We start from the raw sequence: 21,958 nt of genomic DNA, 5'->3' as shown, positions 1-21,958 counted from the left end.
TTTTGCTTTTGATGGCTGTGAATACCTTCCAATAATAAATGATTTTGTAGACAATTCACATTGGTCTCTTTTCTTAGTACGTGTAATGTTGATTAATCATAAAAAGTGTTTCTAAACTTATTTCCGAATTTCATCAAGATATATGTTACATTCAGTACATGACATGACGATACATTCATCTCTATACATAAATATCATTTAAAAAAGTCTAAACATGTCATATCCTCATCTATCATCATAACCTGGGTCGCTCTTGTATTTTTTCTCTCTTTCTCTCCCTCTCTTTCGTCATGTTTCAGCTTTGAAGTGCCTGAATGACTTGAACACGCGTGTACTTTACCACAAAAGAATGAATTAGCAAGTTACGTGTTGGTTATTTCAAACTTTATAACTTAAGACTCGAGAATGAAATCTAGAATGAAACCCCTTAAGCTTACTCTCTCTTCAAAATGAAACTATGGTTCACATATCATTAGCAAGACTGTTACACTAAAGTCTCGATCCTGTAAACAGCGGAGACATTAATCTCCAGTGATTCGGCACAACCATCCGAATCAGGAAATTCGTGTGATCAACCATCGGGTGCGTGTTTCTTGCCCTTCACAGTTGGTTTTTTGATCTCCCCCTTCTCCTCAGGGAGCCCCATTGCGCCCACATTTATTTTTTATTTTATTTTTCTATACTCTTCTTTGCCCTTCTTAAACATATATACATATATATACATATATATAATATATGCCTGATAAGCAAGACAATAAAGCAAAGCTAAAGCACAAGTCTTTCTCTCGTAGAGCGTCTTCTGGCAACTTTGACATAAACTATGATACTTTTGAACTAAAAATACCAAGCTATATCTTTGCTAAACCGATAGAGCTTTCTGGTGCTGGCAGTTTAATAGCCATTAGTCTTGGAAAAAGGCAAGTTTGCTATCAACACCATAATATATCTAACCCACCCCTGTACGCTTAGACTTACAGATAATCAACCAGTATTGGCAAAAATATCACCTCACTTGGTTCGAATTGAGAGAGAATATTATCTAACAAAGAGACTTCATCCTATCTGTCCAAAGCATATTCCAAATGCTGTAGAATACGTCTCTTTAGCTCAAGATGGTCTAGCTGCTCTACTTTATACAGATATTCAACCCAACGACTACCTCTTCTTTCGAGAGTACTATCACAGTCTTTATTCAATCAGCACTTTACCAAACAACACTCCCATCTGGAGATCTTGTGAAAGTCATTCACAATGTAAACCACTCAGTCTAGACATGTTTTTAAAGTTCGCCATTGAATGCTGTTCAGCTTTACAGTTTTTACACGAAAGTTCAATAGTCCATGGTGAACTACGTCCGTCATCATTTCACTGTCGCTTCAACGATGAGCTTAATAAGCCAGAGATCAAGATCTGGAACTTTGGAGGTGGACTGAAATCCTACGAAGACTTATTACTCACTCGTTGGCGATCCATCATGACAGACAATTCACAGACATCACAAGATAACTCAGGATCATCGCAACATAACCATCGACTGTATTCTACCAAAGAGTTTCAATATTCTCTTGCATATATAAGTCCAGTAAGTTGTTAAAAAAAAAAAGACAAAAAAGAATAAAAAAATAACACAAATTCATGCTGAGTTTAGGAACAAACGGGTAGAACGTCCAATGCGCTTGACCATCGTACAGACCTCTATTCTCTCGGAATACTCTTTTTCGAATTATTAACTAGTCGCGCACCATTTGAAGGAACAGCCATGGACATTATCGAATCAATTCTTTCAAAGAATGTCCCTCTTGTTCACACCATCAGAAAAGATATTCCCCCAGTGATTAGCCTTATCATCGATAAATTGACTAGAAAAGTAAGCAAAATACAGCAGTATTTGAAAAAAAAAAAGAATGCATATTCTAACCATTTGGACTATAAGGCAGTAGATGAAAGATATGCTAGTGCGTATGGTCTAAAAGGAGATTTACTAGAATGTCAAAGAAGACTGAAGGACCAAACAGAGGTATAATAGAATCTGAGCACTTTTTTATTCAAATTCTTACAAGGATTGATATAGGCACTTATCTTTTTCCCTTTAGGCCAGAAGGATGTGAATCCTGTGTTCAAAGTAGCAGATGGCATATACGGTCGAGAAAAGGAGCAGGAGATTATTCATTCGATAGTCGAGCGTGTCAGCATGCTACATCAGCAAGAAAGTGCAAAGAAAGAGATCAAAAAGATAAATCGAGCCGGATGTGAAATTATTGTGTTGAAGGGCCCTGGTGGCATCGGCAAATCCACGCTAGCTTCCATGATCCATAACAAAGCACGTCCTGCAGGATATATAGCCACTGCCAAGTTTGATAGAAATCAGAAAAGTCCTTACAATGGTCTATTACATTGCTTATCATCTATACTGAAGCAGCTTTTGACAGAACCAGAATCTGTTGTGAAGGAATTCTACAAGGACTTAAAAGACAACCTTGGACCTCAATTTCCCAATGTGCGATTACTGGTCGGTAAAGTTCCTGAACTAAAGCCTATTCTGTATGGATATAAAGAAAAAATGAGGCCAGTGGATGATGATGCATTATCAAGTATTTTGAATACTGAAATAAGATTTCATTCTGTATAGTATTATTGTTATATAGTCAAGCATCGTTTTATTTAATACAGCCTCCTTTTCTTTCAACAGGTATTCCTCAACATTATAAAGATTATTGCAAGACGAAAGATGACTACACTGGTTAGAATGAAATGACTTTTATGAATTGTTATTAATACCTTTTTTCATAGTGCCTTGATGATTTACAAGAAGCAGGTAACGACACATACGGCATACAATAAAAAGGTCATATTGTAACCATGCTTTTTTTCGTCCAGATGAACCTTCTATTCGTTTGATTAGTGCTCTTATTCTTTCACAAACAACCATGTTGATCATTCTCACGTTTAGAGATGGTAACGAAACACCACAGACCGTCATTGATATGCTCAATAGCTGTCAGGAACGCCCAATCACGACTATTCAACTAAACCCCATTCCAAAAAGTGCAATACAAGAACTCGTTCGACACACATTTTACGGCGGCTACGACAAAGATCAGCTTGATACCACGCGTCCCCTTGCTGATCTCATCACTACTTGGACGCGAGGAAACCCCTTTTATGCCAAACAATTTTTAAAGATTATGAAAAGAAAAGGTGATATTTGGTTCGACTGGAACGACAAGAGCTGGAAGTTCCGGCTGGATAACATCAAGCACCATGATATATTTGATATCAGACAGTTAGTCTCTCATTTGAAATCATTGGACAAGTCTACTCAACTGTTGCTCATGTGGGCAAGTCTCATGGGTCACGTCTTTAATTTTTCAAAGATTAAGGCGCTTTTGGAATTTAATGCCATGGGTGGTCTACAGACCGCGTTGAGTGAAGGTATCATACAATATAAATCTGGTGATGACTTTTGCTTTGTTCACGATCGATACTGTCAAGCCGCTTCGATGCTGATCACAAGCAAGCAACAGCGCGAAGAAATGCATTTTAAAATTGGACAGATACTTATGTCAGAAAACGAGGAAGATGAAGAAGAATCAGACGGGAGAGTGTATTGGGTAGCTGATCATCTATTAAAAAGCGCAAACCTATTGCAGGCAAGTGGAAAAACAAGGCGGTACCGTAAGGTACTTGCAAAGGCAGGTCATGAAGCAACCCTTTCGGGCGCATTACAAATTGCTGCTGCCTATTACGATTGCGCAATTTCGTTGCTTCCTAGAGAAAAATGGCAAGATGGCCCAGATGCGTCATTTGAAGAGACATTGAACTTGTCTATGAGATTACTGGAGCTGATGAATGATAGTGATACTGATATTACTAGACGAGAGGAAATGATTGACGAGATCCTAACACATACAGAGAACCGCCCATATGAGCGTGCACAAATATGGCGAATGCAAGCTAGAGCCTGTTTCCAAAATACAAATTACCGCCAAGGTGTTGACATTATACTTAAAGGACTTAGGGAATTAGACATAACTATTGATGAAAAAGCAGCAGATTTTTATGAGCAGATAAAGACAATCGTAAATAACATTGGCTTTGATGCTCTGGTGAACCGATCAGAATATTGCACAGATCCTAAGCAATCGGCTATTATGCTTTTGCTCAATGAAGGCTGCACTGGCGCATATCTGATAGATCCGACCCTTGCTGATTGCTTTGGTCTCAAGATATGTGAGCTATCACTCAAATCAGGCTATACCCCTTCTAGTGGAGGAGGCTTTATCTGGGCAGGATGCACAGCTGCAAGAAAATCTGAATTTAGCTTTGCAGCAGAGTTAGGGAAATTTGGATTGAGTGTTGCTGAAAGGTACGCAGGCAACTCTGAGATTGCTAGGGCAATCATTATTCATCATACCATGCTGGCTCAGTGGGCAGGGGTTCCTTTACAGACGTATGCTGAACAGTTCCAAAAGGCATATGCTCATGCAGTCACTGGTGGTGATAAGGTAAAGAGAAAACAAAAATTAGACGCCATCAGGTGCTAACTATATCTAGCTTTTCTCGTCGCTTGCTTTGTTTCATGTGGCAGTTACTTATTATTGGACAAGCCGTAATCTTTCGGATATTCACTGGCATTTAAAGAAATCTATGGATACATCCAAAAGAACTGGAATAAGAGACGTGACGCTATTAAATATATCTCTTTGGCGCTCCATATTGGTGTTCCAGGGAAGAACAGATTCAGTTGTAGATCCGGACACGATGATGAACGAATCAGAAAACTTTGATGAAATATCGTATGTGAACGACTTGGAAACACAGGGTCTTGGAAATGCGCTAACTTGGTAAAAGAGAGAAAGGTGATCGAGGATAGAAGTTATATTAAGTCATATATTAGGCATTATGGCTTCAAGATGATTCTTTTATTTCACTTTGGGTTTTTTAGAGAAGCAGTGGAAACTGGAGAAAAGATATTTGATGACTCTGCTGGTCAAATAGTGTAAATCATATAAATATACAGGTTGTTGAAGGGTCTAATCCTTGTTTTTATCAATGACAGGTATCGTCATATTGGCATTGCTATGTACTATCACAGTCTTTCACTTATTGAATGCATGAGGGAACCTGATCTAGATCCTGAAACGCGCGAAAAGTACAAGATGAGGCTCGAAGGCTACAAAGAAAAGCTTAATATTATGGCTGCTCATTCATACGTTAATTATGGATTGTACTACAAAATACTTGTAAATATAGAAAACAATCCCAAAGCGATGTGTATAATTAAGCTGCTCTTTATAGTGTGCACAAATATCGACATTGGACAATGATTTGCAAGCCACGCTTGTATTTTATAACAGAGCTATAGAGCACGCACAAGCTGATAACTGGGTATCTGTACTGGGATTTATCCATGAACTCATGACTCACCACTATATGCGCTGCCAATTAGACATGGTTGCCATCCCCTCACTCACCAAGTCTATTGATTACTATCGTCAATGGGGGGCTTTTGGCAAGATACAGTACCTTCAAAACATGTACGGTCATTTATTGGAGCCTATGTCAATTAAGAGACGAGATTGTGAAGTACAAACGGAAGATGTTATTGTTGGCTTTACGACCAACGTAGCAGAAGGCAGTATATGGGAAAATCACAGTGATGAGACAGCAACAGATCCTTCTTTACGAGATGACATCCTAAATAATGACGATATAACTGTGTCAGCAGAAGAAGGGGAAATTTCAGAAACGACTTTACTTTCATTAGATATGGTCGATCTTACATCAATCATTAAAAGCACTCAAGGTAAGAACAAGCCTTGCCCGCTTAAGCGCCTATTAAACATGAGTTTCTCTTAATGTCTAGTCATATCAAATGAAATGAACTCATTTGATGAGCTATTGAAGAAAATGATTGGAATTATCATGTCAAACTCTGGTGCTGAATCTGGTGCAATCATTGTAAAAGAAAGACAGCTATGTATTGCCGCTTATTCTACACGCTCATGCTGTGAGACATATGACCCGCCTCTTCCTCTGGAAGATTACAAAAGCATTTCAGCTTCCATTGTAAACTATGTTATTCATACACACTCGGTGCTCTTTATACCAAATGTGGAAGATGACCCACGCTTTGTGACCAATATCACAAAGAGCGCGGTGATGTGTATGCCTATTTTACACAAGAATACATTGGTAGGAGTTCTGTATTTACAGGCTAACATCAATACATTTACACACAAGCATTTGAACGTCCTCACGCTCCTCTGCGATCAGATCGGTATCTCGATCACCAACGCCCTTCTTTTCAAATCTCTACAAAAGGCCACCGAGACAAACGCTCAGATGATCGAAAGCCAGTTAAAGGCGCTGGAAGAAGCCAAAGCAAGCCGTGAACAAGCGCTGAGAGCGACCCAGATGAAGTCAAACTTTTTGGCCAATATGTGTAAGCTTTATCTTCACAGCATAATATATTAATAACCATGACTTCCTTTAGCACACGAGCTTCGAACGCCTTTCTCAGGATTTTATGGCATGATTTCATTGTTGAGTGAAACTCGACTGGACGCTGAGCAACGTGAATTTGTGTCTATTGCCAAACAGAGTTGTGAAATGCTACTTCATATCATTGACGACTTGTTGGATTTTTCAAAACTTGAAGCTCACAACGTCAAATTGCATTATGGTCTATTTTATGTAGAAGATATCATTGCAGACAGACTAGAGCTGCTTATCACACTAGCGGCGAACAAGAATGTTGAACTGTCGTACTATATTGACAAAGATGTTCCACCCATTATCTATGCTGACGGCAATCGAATTGGACAGTAAGTTTTACAAAAGTGATAGAGCTTGTATTTACCTGTCGACTAGGGTTTTGTTAAATCTAGTAGGAAATGCGATCAAGTTTACGCATTATGGTGAAGTTGTTGTTCATTGCAGCCTAGATAAAGAGCACGGGGATGGTAGTATATCTTTAAAAATATCTGTGAAGGACACAGGGATAGGTATGTCTAAAGAAGAAATGAAGGGCTTGTTTTTGCCTTTTAGTCAAGTTGACGGATCGACTACAAGGTAATGCAAAAAAAAAAAAAAAGATCATAATAGATATTAACTGAAAATAGAAACTTTGGCGGTACAGGATTGGGTCTATCCATTTGTCTGCAGCTAGTAAAGTTAATGCAAGGCGATATCTGGGTCGATTCTGAGGTCAACCAAGGTTCTACATTTTCTTTTACTGTACGGGTTAAAAATGGTGATACCGTCGCTGCTGAACCGGATGGAGATCCTCGTTGTAAGGTTATTAATGATCTTTTGGTGCAGCTTCATCAGCCACGCATTTTGATGGTTTGTCAAAAGCGTATGAAAAAAATGGTAGAGGCGTCATTGCCATGGTTATCGTTAGATCACATGTACACATTGGAAGAAGCTACTCAGTGTATTATTGAAAAGGCAAAGAACAACGCTGCCTATGACTGCATCATTATCGATGCTCCTTCACCTGACCTGCTTAGACAACTGATTAGTACGATTGAATCAACTCCTAGCTTAAAGCATACACGTATATTGATTCTCATCGCGCCTGTCGTTGATAACATACCACGCACCACCATCTCGCCCAAGCCATCTATTGATCTTCTTCAGCATCATTTCTTGTTTCATCCTTTGATTACGCGTATATCGAAACCTGTAAGACAAGTAAAACTATTGAAAGCCCTAGTTAGTGCACTAGGATCATCAAAACAAAAGGTGGAAGTAAATGAACCTGTCCGTCCAGTGGATACAGTGGAGGAAAAACCAATGGCTACATTTAACACCGCTAGACAAACACAAGAAGTATTTTCACCTGAAGAATTGGCATTATTCAAGGGACAAAAGATACTCGTAGCAGAAGATAACTCAATTGCTCAAAAGCTCATCATGAAGCAACTAGGAAAACTTGGTTTCATTGTGGAAGCGTGTAATAATGGATTTGAATGCTTTGACACTTGGAAGGCTAGGGGCCCAGGATATTTTTCGTTGGCATGGATAGATCATCATATGCCTGGTTGTGACGGAATCGAAGCGACGAAAAAGATTAGAGCGTATGAAAAGAAGATGAATTATGATAAACTGTTGCCAATCATTGCCTTGACAGGTAAACATAATAATTAAAAAAGGAAAAGTATTAACTTCTTTGTTAGCTGATATACAAATTACTGCCCAAGAAAATTGTCTGAAAGCTGGTATGAATGATTACGTTACAAAGCCACTTATGCAAAAAGACTTGGTCATCATCCTAAGAAAGTATTGCTTTGCTTCTGCTGTTTAGTGTGTGTATATATATACAATTATTTATTAAATAAATAAGGATTTTTCTCTCTTAGGTATACTAATCTATTATAATCAAAAAAAAAAAAAAAAGATTATACTATTGTCCATTCTCTTCCTTCTTTTCCCAAGTAGGGCCTTCTATTAATCTTTTATATTTTTCAGTTGTCTCTAAAATCGTTGACCAAACATCCAGTAATTTATCTGTGTCATCAACATGACGCGCTAATTGCTTTTGTGTGTTTACTACTTTTTGGAAATCATCAATCATGACTTCAAGAGTGTGATTGATTAGTTGAAGCTGTTCATATTCTTGCTTTAATCGAGCATTATATTCATCTGAATTCTCTGGATTTCCAATGGGTGGCTCATTTTGTAAATTTCGGTAAAAAAAGTTGGATCTACGGTTAGCCTTTAATAAAGTACTCTGGCGTTGTGATAACGAAGGTGCCGGTGTTTTAGTAGGTGATGTGGCCTCAGTTTCAGTGTGTTCATTTGAGTCTGTCATTAAAGAAAAAAAAAAAGGGGAGCGTCTCTTTAAAAAAATAATCAACTGGGAAACACCAAAATCAAACAGGTAATAGAGATAAAAATTAATAAATCCATTTTTGTCTTTCGCATGAATGCTTATTTGCTGTACTATCGTTTCAATCAATTGTCATCAAACGTGTCTCTCTTTTCTAACATTAGAGCAAGTATTAGGCTTGTTTATACTAAAGGCTTTTATACCCTTCCCTCCCAACAGTTAGATATCCTTTTTAACTATAGACTATTCATTCTAACGTAATTTTTATCAAATAGCTTCAAAAAGCAAAGTAGTTAGAACTCGCTTCCTTTCGCTTAGTTAGCTATTTTATTTTTCCATTTTAGTCATTACAAGTGTTTTGCAATTGGTCAGAATAGGAAAGTAAATCTTTTTAGACGTTTTTTAATTGGACAACACCAACTTGTGGTTGTCTTTTTTTAAAATGAAATGAACATGCTTGAATCTGTCCAACTTGGTATACTTGATCACAATATGCTTGTAGTACCTTGATTCAGTCAATTTGTAGATTATAGCTTATGAATGATAGTACTTGAGATCTTTTTTTGTATGTAAATGAATAAAGGTAACCAAGCTGCAGATAATTTGTTTTTAGGTAGGACAAGATCGAAGTTTTGGTAAACCTTAATGGAGCTCAGTACTAGATTGTTTGTGCGACTAGTGTGAGAAATATATGAATAATCTCACAATAGTTGTGGAAATGATAGAGACTAGGATGAATAGGGGGTCATTAGGTTAAATGAACATAGAAAGATACGTTTGACGTTTCTAGGCAACCTATTCTTTATGTTAGCAGTGGTCAAAATCGGATCGCCTATTCAAAAAAAGTTTTTTATGTCTCAGTTTTCTATGACTAGAAAAAAAATAGTCATTCGACATCATTGATTCTTTCTCTCTCTTTTTTTAGCTTCCCCCTTATATTTGCTTGTCAAAGGTCCCATGAGCACATACCATGGTGATAAAGCAGAGTCATCTGCATCTTTTGGAGAACAATTAGAAAAGAAGAACTCTATTACCTCAATTGAAACAGGCTTACATACTATTGAAGCAGATGGGCCTAAAGCACATAACGGTGTTGAGCCACACATGGGATTGATGAGCAGTTGTAATATGGTAGGTATCTATCTATAGCCTTTTCATGTGTATTTATCGGCTGTCAGATTGTAGGCTTGATTATCGGCAGTGGTATCTTTGCTTCTCCAGGTCCTGTGACTTTAAAGGTTGGAGCAGTAGCTCCTTCCCTCTTGGTTTGGACAGTAGGAGGTGTATTAAGTATGATTGGCGCGCTATGTTATGCTGAATTAGGCACAATGATTACAAAATCAGGTGGTGAATATCAATACTTGAAATCAGCTTATGGCATCTGTCTTGGTTTGACATTTACCTGGTCCAATTTATTATTGACAAATCCAATCGGCACAGCATCCATCGCCACAGTGTTTGCGCAGTATATTCTACAAATGGCCTATTTCGATCCCAACGATCTTACTGGAGCAACTGTGGAAATGCCCAACTATGCACTCAAGTTAGTCACCATAGGCTGTATTTGGGTTGTTGTTCTCTTAAATGCATTTGGACGACGTGCAGGTGCCTTGGTTGCCAATGTGTTTACATTTGCAAAACTGATTGCTTTGATTATGATCATTATCATTGGCTGGGTATGGCTCGGTAAAGGACATACAGAAAACTTTCAAAATGCGTTTGACGGCAGTTCTCGTAATGCATTGGATTATGGAACAGCAATGTATATGGCTCTCTTTTCCTACAATGGCTGGAACAATTTGAATTATGGCGTGGGCGAAGTCAAGAACCCCAAGCGTAACCTACCATTAGCTATCTTCATTTCCTGTACACTCGTAACTACAGTCTATGTACTTGGTAATGTGGCCTATTTTGCAACCCTTCCAATCCAGACTGTAGCCACCTCATCTACTGTTGCTATGCAGCTTGGTCGTGTAGCTATGGGTACAGGTGGTGCCTATTTCTTTGCTGTCATGGTCGTTCTCTCTACCTTTGGAGCAGTGAATGGAAACATCTGGGGTGCTTCTCGTTTAGTGATGGCTGCTGCTAATGAAGACAGTGTGTTTATGCCACCATTCTTTGGTAAGCTTAGTGAAAAACGTGACAGCCCGATCCGTGCGCTTATCTTGGTTGGTATCATTGCCACCATCTGGTGTATCCCTGGCGACTTTACTTATCTGGCCAAAATGTACAGTTTTACTGGATGGCTCTTTTACGGATTTGCTGTCTTTGGATTAATTCTCATGAGATTCAAGAAAAAGACTAGAGATTTGCCTAGACCATTCAAAGTGTGGTTACCTCTGGCTATTTTCTTTGTCATCATTGACATTTACTTGGTTATTGCGCCTCTTATTGATGCTGGATCCGCTGGTGTATATCAGTACATTATCTGTATTATCATTGGACTTATTGCTATTCCCATCTGGTTCATTCGTGTACGTAAGCCTGGTTTAGGTCGACTTTTACTGGGCTGGATCCCTGGATATCAAGATGCTTGTATCTTAGAGAAGAAGAGACTAGAAGCCGATAGCAAAACCGAACTTTAAGAAATACCATTTATAGACTAATTTATTTTCATCTGTGCATTTCAATTCATATAAAGATGTTGCTTCAATTTTTTTTCTTCTTGCATGCGTTATGATTTTTATAAATTAATGTTAGTTGCAATAGAAACAAGGGAATAAATGACTTAAAATTTCACCACGAAAGAAAAAAAGGGGTTCAATGCTTTCTAAATGCATAATGCAAGTTTTTGTTTAAAATAGGGTCCCTTTATTTAGTTTTCTTTTATTCTTTTTCTTTATATTATTTAGATATGTTGGAAAGAGTCAATACAGACACAATGCTCGAAGGAGGCGACAAAATCAATCTCGTTCAGACAGGATCAAGTGCTTCAAAAACCCTCGTTGGCGACATCGTCATTGAAAAAACCTTCAGTCATGAACAAGCGCTTATGTCTCGTATTGATGATGCTGAAAAAGAGGAAAAGAACATTACGCGCATCATTGATAAACGCATGATGCCTTTATTCTGTATTTTTTATTTTGTAGACTTTTTAGATCGTGCCAATATTGGAAATGCTAGGTAAAAAAAAAAAAAAATTGCATTACGAAAACTGAAAATATGCTTATCTGTTTTATTACAGTTTAGCAGGCATCCAAGTAGATTTGAATGTACAATAAGCAACTGATAAACACAAGAGGCATTCAGGGGGACTAACTCTCTTTATTTAGTTAACTCCAAAGCAGCTGAGCATGGCTATATCTGCATTTTACATTACATACGTAAGTACATTGATAACAGTCCATTCATCTTTCTGACATTATAAAAGATCATATTCGAAGTACCATCCAATATCATCTTAAAACGTACAAATGCCGTCATGTGGCTATCGTTTATTATGTTTGTGTGGGGGTTTGTTACACTTATTATGGCATTCGCAAAAAACTTCCAAAGTCTCCTCATATGTCGACTGTTTCTTGGGTAAAATAGATCAAGAAGAAAAGAGCTTTTATACTTAAATGGAAATAATTGTAGGGCTGCCGAAAGCGGATACATTCCTGGCATTCTTTATTTGATGTCTAAAGTATACAAGCCTAGACAATTCACGTTACGTGTTGCTATGATGCTCTGTATGTCTTCTATATCCGGTGTTGTTTCCGGCCCGATTGCATACGGCACCTCCTTTCTTGAGGGACAAAAGGGCCTGCATGGCTGGCAGTATTTATTTATTCTGGAAGGAGTGCCTACTATATGCCTTAGTGTTATCTCCTATTTCTATTTATTTGACGACGTTCAACACGTTCCGTGGTTGACAGATGAACAAAAGGCATTACACAAGTCATACACTCAAACAGAGTCAACGAATGCACAAGTCAATGTGAAAACGGTCATCAAGGCATGTGCAGATTGGAAAACGATTCTTTTCGCTATTGTTTATATACTAAATGCTATCAACTTTACGAGTTATCAAGTATTTACACCGATCATCATTGATGGTAGGCTATAATGCATATATGCATGAATGGGGTATTCTAATATATTCAAAATCAGGGTTCGGATTCCCCGTATTGACATCGCAGCTGTTATCTGCCCCACCTAGTGCAGTTCAAGCATTCGCTATTTTGCTTGGCGGATATCTAACAGATAGATACAACAATAAAAGAGGCGTTGTTATGGCGAGCGGATTCGCAATAGGTGCCTTTGGATTCCTTTTATTAAAAATCCTTGAAGATCGATGGGGTAAGTGTTAAATCATCTAAAGTGTGCTGTGAGATCTAAATTGACTTTAGCGAAGTACGGTGCACTCTTTATTATTCCTTTTGGTGTTGGTCTACAATGTAACTAATGAAAGTAGTCATCACATAATCTTTTACTTACATGTGATATGCATAGCCTCTGCCACTGTCGGCTGGTCTGCAGTCAACTTTCCAAACTTGGAAATTCGTGCAGTAGCAGTAGCAGTCGTTGTCATGGTAGGATGCACAGGAGGGGTGATCGCTTCATATATTTATCCATTAAGTGATGGACCCTATTATCGTAAGCTGAATCGACCTTTTATGAAAAATATGCATGTTCTAATAGTAAGTTGTAGACTTTGGCAATTCCATCAATTTAGCTTGTGGCCTCTTAGGGAGTGTTTTTTCGTTGTTGACAAGTTATCTATTATATAGACAGAATTGTAAGCTGGATTTACAATCTTCCATTGAATGCGGGAAAGAAGAAAAGGTTCGGAGGACAAAATATTGCGAGTATTATACTCATGATAGCTTTTTAGGAATCATCACAATTCAGATACTATTATTAAAGCTATAGAGAATCCACTTTATCATTTATAAATTAAATAATAGTCAAAATAAAATGACGTATGTTTTATGTTGCTCGATTCTTCCAAGTATTTACGATAATATAACAAATAGACACTTGACTATTTTTTATTGTTTTTGTTCAACAATTCCTTTTTTTCTGTATAATATATACACGCACGCACACACGCAATTAACACAAACTCTAGATATATTCTTCATCATCATCAGAGATAAATTCATCTGATTCATAATTGAGTTGTTCAAAGTTGACACGGTATCGAAGAATACCACCGATACCACCAAAACCCCTAACGAACTGTGCACCTTCTTGAGATCGGTCTGTGATGATTTCCAAGTTGGCACCAAATTCCTTGTATTTCTGTGTGAACCATTCTAAAAGAGGCATACATTCAATGACTTCCATTTCTGCATTGGTTGTAGCTTCAGGACTCTTATCAGCCAAGAAAGATTTGCTCTTTTCTTCTTCAGGGTTAGGGTAAGCAATAACCTCTGCGCCCGAGGCATCACGAAGAGTATAACGGTTTGTAGCCAAGTTTTCCCAAACAATCAATGTCTCTACTGCACCCATCTCGAGGGCTTTCAAGGTATCATCCACACCAAAGCAGTATTTACCTGTATCTTGAGAAATTTCGCTAAAGTAATCACCAATCAATCTCTTTTCTTGAATAAACTTGACATTAGAAAGGGCTTCAGCAGATAGTTCAATGGCTTGGTTAAAACCGTTTTCGCCACCATAAGAAACATCTACAATCTTGACAACCTTGGCACGAAGACGAGGATCGAAGAGATCGGATTGCGACAATTCGTTCTTGAAATCAGCAGAACCTGCCAAGACTAAACCGACAACGTTGACCTTGTCGTTGGTGATGAATAACTGGACGGCCAATTCAGCAATCTTTCGCACATAGTTGTGTCGCTTTTCTTCACGAAGACGAGAGAAACGAAGGGCGGATTGACCACCACGACCGTGCTTCTTGGGCAAATCGACAGTAAGTTTGTGGATCACATCACGTACGTTACCACACACAGTACCAAACAAGGTACCGTTACCATCCATGACGATGAAGCCAAATTTGGCATCGTTATCCAAGAGTTCAGCAAGAGGCTCGACGTGGAATTTGTTATCACACAAATAGAGTGAAGTATTGATAGGTTTATGTGGCTCGAAGTCGATATTCACTTTCTTTTCCTTGCCTTCATCTGTGATGATTGTGCCACAGTAAATGACTAATCCGTTGTCAGGAACTATTAAAAAGCATGAGCTACTATTTCTTTTATCAGTACATTAACTCACCTCTGTTATAGAGCTTTAAACGTTGTTGTGTAGAAGTAATAGCAGACAACACAGAGAGCCTGTTTACACGAGATTTGATATTAGAGGCAGTACCGTATTCATCAGCCAACATCTTGACTACACGAGAAATTTGATCCTTGGGAGCTAATAGCTTATTAGTGAATATTTTATCCAAGTTATTCAATATGTCTATTATCACTTACGAATAACAAGTGAAATCATCGAGGTACCATTACTAATAGCTATAAGTAAACATATATGCAGCAAAAAACTTTTTTTTTTACCCTCTGGCCATCTGAAGGTTTTTGATCAACTTCTTCATCTTCCAAATTTCGACATTTTCATCTGTTGCGTCTGGTGCTGAGGACATTTTTTTTCTCTAAAGTTTGAAAAAGAAGGAAAAAAAAAAGAAAGAAATATTTTATACTCTTTATATTTTAGTTTATTTTTTTAGCCTCTAAATGGTGTTTGCGTAGTGCAGGGTTTCATTATGACTTTTTGTGTGGCTTATCGCATACCAAATCCTACCAAGTCATCTCCTAGACAACCATTTTCTCTTTCGATACCAATAGTAGACCAAGTCGTACCGTAGTCATGGCCAGGATAAACTACGATACGGTCATCCAAGGATCCAAGGATATGTCGTAAGGTATGTTCCATTGCTTTCCGATCTCCTCCAGGTAAATCAGTTCGACCGCAGTGTCCGCAGCATAATAAAGTATCACCGGCCATCAAGCGTGATTGATTGATCAGGAGCGACTGCGACCCAGGAGTGTGACCAGGTGTATGAAGAAAACGAATATGGATGTGTCCGACCTTTAGTTCAGACGTAATGGCTGTAGTACAGGTAGGAACAAGTCGATTCATTTGTATACCGTGGATGTAAGGAATATCAAGAGGATGAATATATGCCTTAATATGAGGCAGTTTCTTCAACAGGTGAGATAGGCCCGAGATTTTAATGGGTAAAAATGCATCATATGGGGCAGGTGGAGATCCACCAACATGGTCAAAGTGATAATGAGTAACAACGGTAGCAACGATAGTGTAGCCTTGATCATGGACATACTTCAAGATACCATCTATATCCCAGCACTACAGATTAACTTTGTTTGCATACATGATTTCATTTTTATATCAAATCAACTTACAGGGTCTACAAGAATACATTGTTTTGATTTAATATCTACAATGACATGAATGATGTTCTTCATGTGTGAAGCAAATTCATATAATTTATTTTGAATAGGATTCAGCATATTTTTATCTACTGCAATGTCTTTTCCTGTAACCAATTGGAGTATCTTGATACCCATTGCATCATTATCTTTATCAATCAGGGCTTTTGTAATAAACAGCGATATATTCTTGCTATTTTCAGGATCCTACAGAAAACAATGTTGGACGACGTTTATAAAGACCTTTTTTTTTTTTCTTTGCTTACTAAAGTGGACGCTTGTCTAAAGTATTCGATGGCTTCATCATATTTTGATAGTTTTAAGAGTACTTGTCCGTACCTAAAGTACCCCTTAAAATAACTGTCAATAAAATTCATTTGTGTATTTATACTTTAAATACTTTTGCCCAATGCCGAGCAATTGCCATTGCTCGAGATGCGTCTTCTTTGGCATTTTCATACTCATTGAGTTGTAAATAGCTTGCACTGCGATTAGTATAGATTAGGGCTAAGTAATCATCATCACAAGGTTCGGTTACAAGCTTAAGTGCCTTTGTGTATTCTGCAATAGCATCTGAATAAAGTCCTTTTTCAAAGTACTCATTAGCACGATTGGTTATTTTATATGATTTCTCATTAGGTGCACAAGGCGAAACCATGATAACAGACAAAAAAAAAAAAAAAAAGAGGATCGAAATTTGTAACACTTGTAAGTTTTGTCAATAAAAATTTTATTATAAATAGATTTAAACAAAACATTCATCGATTGTCCTAAGATGGTAGGTTAGCAAAAGGTGTTCTTCAAGACATTTATAGTTTGGATAAGCATTGTTTTTCAGGGATGCCGAGCGTATAAATGGCATCCTTACTTTGCGTTGTCCTTCATTCAATGTTCGGACTGGTGCCAGCTTATATTCATCATGTCCTTGCTTATTCCAAACAAACTTATTACTTTACCTTTATTGTTTTCACTGTGGAAAAAAAAAAAAAAGAAAAAAGAAAAAAGAAAAAGAATAAGAAAAATTTTTTTTCTTCTTGTAAGGAGCACCAAAGGTAACTCGGAGTTTATTAAGAACCATAAAATGGTCACTTCATGGTTTAATGGGTTATGTGGAAAGTTGACAGCTTTGATAACACAGAGGTAGACTTAAAGAACAACATATGGGAGCGGAAACGGGAAGATACCTGAGGTTAATAGCTCTTCTTGAATGGATACTTGGGCACAGCGTTGAAAGTCACAAAGTATTATCGCAGAGCAAAAGGGTTGGTTGCCAAAGATCATGAACCCAAGGGTATCGCCAAACAGAAGCAAGGACATGGAGGACCATATTGTTGTTTAAGCGATGGTAATTGAAAGCAGTAGCTGTGACGCCACCTGGTACTGGATGGCTTACGATTACATTATGAAACCTTAACATTATTTATTTCAAGCAAGATGGTCCTTTATGTTACTCTTTTCTGAGCCAGGATAATTGTGTCCACAATCTAAGCTCCTGAACATGATTATGCCCAAAAGGAACTTATGCTAAAAGCTTTATTTGTCACCAGAGTTTGTGGTAAGTTCTACTGTGTGATTGTTTTTTTAGCGTTTTCATCGCCTTTTCTGTACAGTGCAAGGGACTACACTAATTAAAAAAAATTAACATATATATACTAGAAGAGTGATTTTGTAAGAATTGCTAGATAAGAATGAGAGAACTTATATAAATGCATAAAGAAACCTGAAAAACACAATTTTTTCTTGGATAATATGAGGTTTATAGCAATTTCTTTGATGCTGCTGTAGGTGCTATTTTTCCAGTTTGTATAATAAAATAAAAAAAATTCTTCTTTACATCTTTCCAACAGTGCGTTCGTCTGTGGTGTGGAGAACTGGTGGCAGGAGTGGGCTTGAAAAGAACTTTCTATACCATGGGAGGGGAGCCACCATATCCTTAGTCTTCGTTTCGACAACATAGCCATTTCGCTCGAAGAGTTCAGCTTAACCATTACCGCAACTAATAATGATTCTCCTTTTCGCCTTTCGATTTTCTCGCATATCCAATTACTTCATACCGAGATTCTTTCATCTTCTTTAGATTAGCTTGATACCTGGGCAAATGCATTGTTATATCTTTTAAAATTGATTCTAGAATTGTGTGATATTCTTAGCACACACATATATATATATATTTGTAATAGAAAAAATGGCTCTTATCAACAAACTTCTTCTTAACAACATAAAAGGGACAAGTTATAGTCCCCCCCCGCTTCATTCATTTTTCTTTTTGACGTGGCTTCCATCAACTTCAATATCTTATGACAGCGCCATTTAGCGAATCCATTTACAGTTTTGTCGTCAAGAACGTTAGTGATTTTTAAGACGTTGCTGAAAATGTCACTAAAAGATAGACAAGCTTTCCTTCAACAATTATGCATGAGCCTTTTCTTGCTGAATTAATTCTTCATATAAAAAGCCAAACATCTCCAGTACAGGAAGCAATAGGCTTCTCTTTGACCATAACAATGGCATCTCCGCCGGTAAGCATTCATAACAAATCCATTTTTGACCATTCTTCAGTTGGTAGCACACCAAGGGCATCTTTGTTTGTATAGCTTGAATGAAATAAATTTTCACTTCCTTTATTGTAGTAATGGGTGTATATTTGTATTTAGACATTATGAATTTCAAAGAGCCAGTACCATTTTTTATGTTCTTTATCGAATCTCCTATGCTGTGTTTGTAGTTCTGTTCTTTGAAGAATCCAGATGATTCAATCACAAGCCAACTGATGTCCGCTTCTGTTATCACACCAATCCCGTCAAGAAGCTTCTTGTTAACACCACTTTTGGTGAAATCGCTATCTGTTATCCAAGTTAAGCTGCTGTACTTCATTGCTTATTCAGGCCATGTGAAAGCCAGCTTCTTTGGAATAAGGGTAAAGTATCTGAATATTGGTACAAACATCTCGACATATATGGTACGTTCGTCGTTGTTGTATTCAGCTTTATATTTGAAATGGTCAACTAAGTCGATGGCTTGCAAATTAAATTATTTATTAAATTTGATTTGAATGGGTGATTTATAGGAAGTATTAATGTTGTCAATGTGATTATTTATCAATGTTGTCAGCACTGTTATTTGCATTCTCATCAGATGCGATAGAAGAATGTAAAGTAGAATATATGTTCTGCCATAAGATTATAAAGCATAATAATGATTCATATCAAACACGCCAGTCATCAATGATTTCTCTGCCTTGAAGCGAGGTACATTGAACAGCAAGTTCAAAAGCCTTGAGAGAATGAAGATAACCGTATTCTTTTCTTTTAATGATGGTACTATTCGACAATTGCAGAAGATCTCTTCTCTGCTTCTTCAGATGGCGAGGTAAAAACCTGATTCACAATTTCTGCGTATACCCAGGCTGACAGCATTGACGGCAAAATAATAGCCAATTGAGCGGCTAATCTCAATGCTTTTGTGTCTTGTAGCGTGGGTTACATATGCCGTAGGTCTGTCAACTTAGAACATGATACTGGTTAAGCCAGAGTGAATGAAGCCGACCGTTTGCAAAGATCCTGAAAGTTCTGGCTTATTTTCAATCAGGTCGTCAAGTATATCTCTCAGGGTCTGTAGTAGCTTGTGTAATGCGTCTTTTATATGTCGCGAAGAATCACTGTATTTAACTGGCTTTAGTCGCACCAAACTCAAAGCCTCTGCTATGTTGTACTTGATATGTCCTAAACGCAGAATCGCATTTGTGGTCCATGCTCCTTCTAGCCATCGGTTCGATACCGCCGATAGTCCTCTTCTGGTTCTTTCTTTTTGATTAGTGATACTCATTGGCTCACCAACGGCTGCTTCCAAAACCTCAAACTTATCAAAACATGCTCTATCATTCTCCAGGTATGCGTTTGGTATCATATTTTGGAATGGTGCTTCTCCATATTCCCACTTTCATATTCACGTAATAAACTGCACACTGTGTAATTGGCCCAATCTATGTCTTTATCTGGGCTATTTTCAAAAGTGTGATTTTTCTTCAAAGCAGAACGGATATCAGCGGTTGATTTTCAGATTGTGCTCGTCCATATGCTTTAATACATGTAATGGAGGCAAAGGCAGCCTTTTCTTTTCAAAGATAAGGATTTTATCGAGTTCTTCTTTAGTAAAGATACAGTATTCAATGTAGCTTAAATCTTCTGTGTCCATTATGAGAGATTTGCTCGGGTGATCTTCTTGACACTGTAAGCCAAATATGAATAGTTCGTTATCCACACATTTGCCTGTACTTAACTTCTATTTTTTGTTTGTGTCGTCAACAAAAACTTTTCAAGATGTGATATCGCGTTAAACTTACTCTGGGACCAGAGTATATCCATGTTCTTTCATGTAGAATAGGAATTTATAAAATCACCATAATAGTTTATTTCTTTTCAAGAAGAAAGAGGTAAAAAAGAAATTTTATTTATTTATGTTACCAGAAGTGATCCGTACCAAAAGTAAGTACATACTGCAAGCATGTGTTGCTCCTGGTCCTACGTCGCCAAATGACTTCTTTTCCTTCGTCAAGCCCATCATGAAAGAATTAATGACCTTAAAACGTGAGGGTTTCAAACTTGCTGGTTCGGGTATGACAGTTAATGCACATCTGCTGTTTGCTGGTGGTGATACTCCCACACGTGCAAAGCTTGCTGGGCAGTCGGGGCATACTCATCTCAGTGGATGTAGATGCTGCACAATCAAAGCTGTCAGAATCGAAGAAAGAAATATTTTTTCTCCTTCCAGTTCCATCGCGTATCAAACCAAGGCTCCGTTTACGATGACAGATGTAGATCCTGGTCAAAAGCTTCCTACGCCGTTTGCTGATTTGAAGCGCTCTCACGACGCATTTTTTTTCCCCAATAGACTTGATGCACTTACTTGGTTGCAATATCGGGCTACAAATTGTACGATTAATGACAATGGATGACTTTTCCATTGACAAAAGATATCAGCACCCTTTGCGCTTGATAAACAAGGATATTCAAAGCGTCAATTTTCTGTTGAGATCGTCATGCCCGCTTGTCCCAACGACCTTCTCAGGTGTAATGGAAAATGTTAAAGGTGGATATAAACGTGCATTTGACTGGATTTATTTCTTAATGTATAGTCTTCCAACAGCAGTGACTATCCGCTTTCATAAAGTCATTCGACAGAAAACAATGGACATATCGAAAATATGCAATCCCGCTTGTCAAAGAGATAGTTAGCAGCCTAAAGAAAGTATAATGATGCTTGGCCCATCACTTTACACCACCTTAATGATCAGAAACTGATCATTAAAACTCAAGTTTTAAATGCTTTGGTGACCCCTTACACAAGGCTTGACATCAAGCAGTCTGCCTGTATTGATTCGACAAACAGCAACAATAATTAGCTCCACTTTTTATAATAAAACCCATATATTGAAAGAAGCCCTTTATAAAATGTGATATCTTTGATGTTTATATAGTAAAATACAAATATAGTACAATACTACCTCATACAAAAGATTTAAGTCAATGTATGGTTGGTATGATATTTGGCAGCATCCAGATGCGGAAATTCAAAAAAGGTACAACAAATCGTCACAGACTAGTCACTTAATTTTTTTTTTGTAAGACCTCACTTCATTGTTTTTGGACTATAAAATTACGCGATTTTTCTTTTCTTTTTTTTTTTTTAAAAAAATGTCAAATACGACAGATATGAATCGTACTGCCTTAATATTTGGAGCAACAGGTATGATTAATAATAATGTTACACTTATGATTCTATA

At 37.5% G+C, this 21,958-nt stretch overlaps 9 protein-coding genes across 9 annotated transcripts; 4 read left to right on the top strand and 5 right to left on the bottom strand.

Annotated features, from left to right (window-relative positions):
* Positions 1-631: 631 nt before the first annotated feature.
* On the top strand, positions 632-8,361 carry RHIMIDRAFT_104751 (uncharacterized protein). The gene is made up of 17 exons (XM_023605164.1): positions 632-917; positions 970-1,582; positions 1,649-1,867; positions 1,934-2,017; positions 2,072-2,623; positions 2,690-2,740; positions 2,791-2,815; positions 2,878-4,505; positions 4,555-4,844; positions 4,898-4,999; positions 5,060-5,243; positions 5,299-5,806; positions 5,867-6,445; positions 6,497-6,827; positions 6,874-7,074; positions 7,125-8,137; positions 8,184-8,361. The coding sequence occupies exons 1-17, from the start codon at positions 736-738 to the stop codon at positions 8,309-8,311; spliced, it is 6,690 nt and encodes a 2,229-aa protein (XP_023468408.1). The 5' UTR covers positions 632-735; the 3' UTR covers positions 8,312-8,361.
* RHIMIDRAFT_104834 (uncharacterized protein) lies at positions 8,279-9,017 on the bottom strand. Its single transcript, XM_023605165.1, has one exon. The coding sequence runs from the start codon at positions 8,816-8,818 to the stop codon at positions 8,411-8,413; it is 408 nt and encodes a 135-aa protein (XP_023468407.1). The 5' UTR covers positions 8,819-9,017; the 3' UTR covers positions 8,279-8,410.
* Positions 9,018-9,793: 776 nt separating this feature from the next.
* Positions 9,794-11,421, top strand: RHIMIDRAFT_290359 (amino acid transporter; the record flags this gene model as incomplete). Its single annotated transcript, XM_023613731.1, has 2 exons — positions 9,794-9,967; positions 10,015-11,421. 2 exons carry the CDS (start codon positions 9,794-9,796, stop codon positions 11,419-11,421), a joined length of 1,581 nt encoding a protein of 526 aa, XP_023468406.1.
* A 173-nt stretch (positions 11,422-11,594) lies between these two features.
* Positions 11,595-13,744, top strand: RHIMIDRAFT_275963 (MFS general substrate transporter). The gene is made up of 10 exons (XM_023612583.1): positions 11,595-11,959; positions 12,021-12,048; positions 12,109-12,159; positions 12,207-12,358; positions 12,413-12,873; positions 12,929-13,117; positions 13,168-13,215; positions 13,271-13,414; positions 13,470-13,603; positions 13,653-13,744. Exons 1-10 carry the CDS (start codon positions 11,718-11,720, stop codon positions 13,680-13,682), a joined length of 1,479 nt encoding a protein of 492 aa, XP_023468405.1. The 5' UTR covers positions 11,595-11,717; the 3' UTR covers positions 13,683-13,744.
* A 141-nt stretch (positions 13,745-13,885) lies between these two features.
* Positions 13,886-15,368, bottom strand: RHIMIDRAFT_287018 (peptide chain release factor eRF/aRF subunit 1; the record flags this gene model as incomplete). The annotated part of the gene is made up of 4 exons (XM_023613430.1): positions 13,886-14,949; positions 14,999-15,142; positions 15,202-15,233; positions 15,283-15,368. The coding sequence occupies 4 exons, from the start codon at positions 15,366-15,368 to the stop codon at positions 13,886-13,888; spliced, it is 1,326 nt and encodes a 441-aa protein (XP_023468404.1).
* On the bottom strand, positions 15,333-16,837 carry RHIMIDRAFT_104721 (Metallo-hydrolase/oxidoreductase). The gene is made up of 5 exons (XM_023605163.1): positions 16,715-16,837; positions 16,568-16,661; positions 16,443-16,515; positions 16,150-16,383; positions 15,333-16,093 (listed from the first exon to the last, which is right to left on the bottom strand). The coding sequence occupies exons 2-5, from the start codon at positions 16,639-16,641 to the stop codon at positions 15,506-15,508; spliced, it is 969 nt and encodes a 322-aa protein (XP_023468403.1). The 5' UTR covers positions 16,642-16,661; positions 16,715-16,837; the 3' UTR covers positions 15,333-15,505.
* Positions 16,838-18,098: 1,261 nt separating this feature from the next.
* RHIMIDRAFT_275939 (uncharacterized protein) lies at positions 18,099-19,171 on the bottom strand. The gene has a single exon (XM_023612582.1). It carries the CDS (start codon positions 19,048-19,050, stop codon positions 18,586-18,588), a length of 465 nt encoding a protein of 154 aa, XP_023468402.1. The 5' UTR covers positions 19,051-19,171; the 3' UTR covers positions 18,099-18,585.
* A 508-nt stretch (positions 19,172-19,679) lies between these two features.
* Positions 19,680-20,434, bottom strand: RHIMIDRAFT_275938 (uncharacterized protein; the record flags this gene model as incomplete). The annotated part of the gene is made up of 1 exon (XM_023612581.1): positions 19,680-20,434. Exon 1 carries the CDS (start codon positions 20,080-20,082, stop codon positions 19,681-19,683), a length of 402 nt encoding a protein of 133 aa, XP_023468401.1. The 5' UTR covers positions 20,083-20,434.
* Positions 20,435-20,632: 198 nt separating this feature from the next.
* Positions 20,633-21,130, top strand: RHIMIDRAFT_235454 (uncharacterized protein; the record flags this gene model as incomplete). The annotated part of the gene is made up of 1 exon (XM_023608359.1): positions 20,633-21,130. One exon carries the CDS (start codon positions 20,633-20,635, stop codon positions 21,128-21,130), a length of 498 nt encoding a protein of 165 aa, XP_023468400.1.
* Between the last annotated feature and the right edge of the window lie 828 nt (positions 21,131-21,958).

Source organism: Rhizopus microsporus (assembly GCF_002708625.1).
Source record: "Rhizopus microsporus ATCC 52813 unplaced genomic scaffold scaffold_4, whole genome shotgun sequence".
NCBI lineage: Eukaryota > Fungi > Mucoromycota > Mucoromycetes > Mucorales > Rhizopodaceae > Rhizopus > Rhizopus microsporus.
Note: the sequence above shows the minus strand (reverse complement) of the source record. Positions and strands in the feature narration are given on the sequence as shown.

Excerpts from the sequence above, each read along its gene's own strand:
- RHIMIDRAFT_104751 (XM_023605164.1), top strand. The coding sequence starts at position 736 with ATGCCTGATAAGCAAGACAATAAAGCAAAGCTAAAGCACAAGTCTTTC. Across the intron at positions 2,816-2,877 it reads TGATGATTTACAAGAAGCAG|ATGAACCTTCTATTCGTTTG; the intron begins GTAACGACACAT and ends TTTTTCGTCCAG. Across the intron at positions 7,075-7,124 it reads GTTGACGGATCGACTACAAG|AAACTTTGGCGGTACAGGAT; the intron begins GTAATGCAAAAA and ends AACTGAAAATAG.
- RHIMIDRAFT_104834 (XM_023605165.1), bottom strand. The coding sequence starts at position 8,818 with ATGACAGACTCAAATGAACACACTGAAACTGAGGCCACATCACCTACT.
- RHIMIDRAFT_275963 (XM_023612583.1), top strand. The coding sequence starts at position 11,718 with ATGCTCGAAGGAGGCGACAAAATCAATCTCGTTCAGACAGGATCAAGT. Across the intron at positions 11,960-12,020 it reads GCCAATATTGGAAATGCTAG|TTTAGCAGGCATCCAAGTAG; the intron begins GTAAAAAAAAAA and ends GTTTTATTACAG. Across the intron at positions 12,049-12,108 it reads GCATCCAAGTAGATTTGAAT|TTAACTCCAAAGCAGCTGAG; the intron begins GTACAATAAGCA and ends CTCTTTATTTAG.
- RHIMIDRAFT_104721 (XM_023605163.1), bottom strand. The coding sequence starts at position 16,641 with ATGAGTATGAAAATGCCAAAGAAGACGCATCTCGAGCAATGGCAATTG. Across the intron at positions 16,384-16,442 it reads TTAGACAAGCGTCCACTTTA|GATCCTGAAAATAGCAAGAA; the intron begins GTAAGCAAAGAA and ends TGTTTTCTGTAG. Across the intron at positions 16,094-16,149 it reads AATGTATTCTTGTAGACCCT|TGCTGGGATATAGATGGTAT; the intron begins GTAAGTTGATTT and ends GTTAATCTGTAG.
- RHIMIDRAFT_275939 (XM_023612582.1), bottom strand. The coding sequence starts at position 19,050 with ATGAAGTACAGCAGCTTAACTTGGATAACAGATAGCGATTTCACCAAA.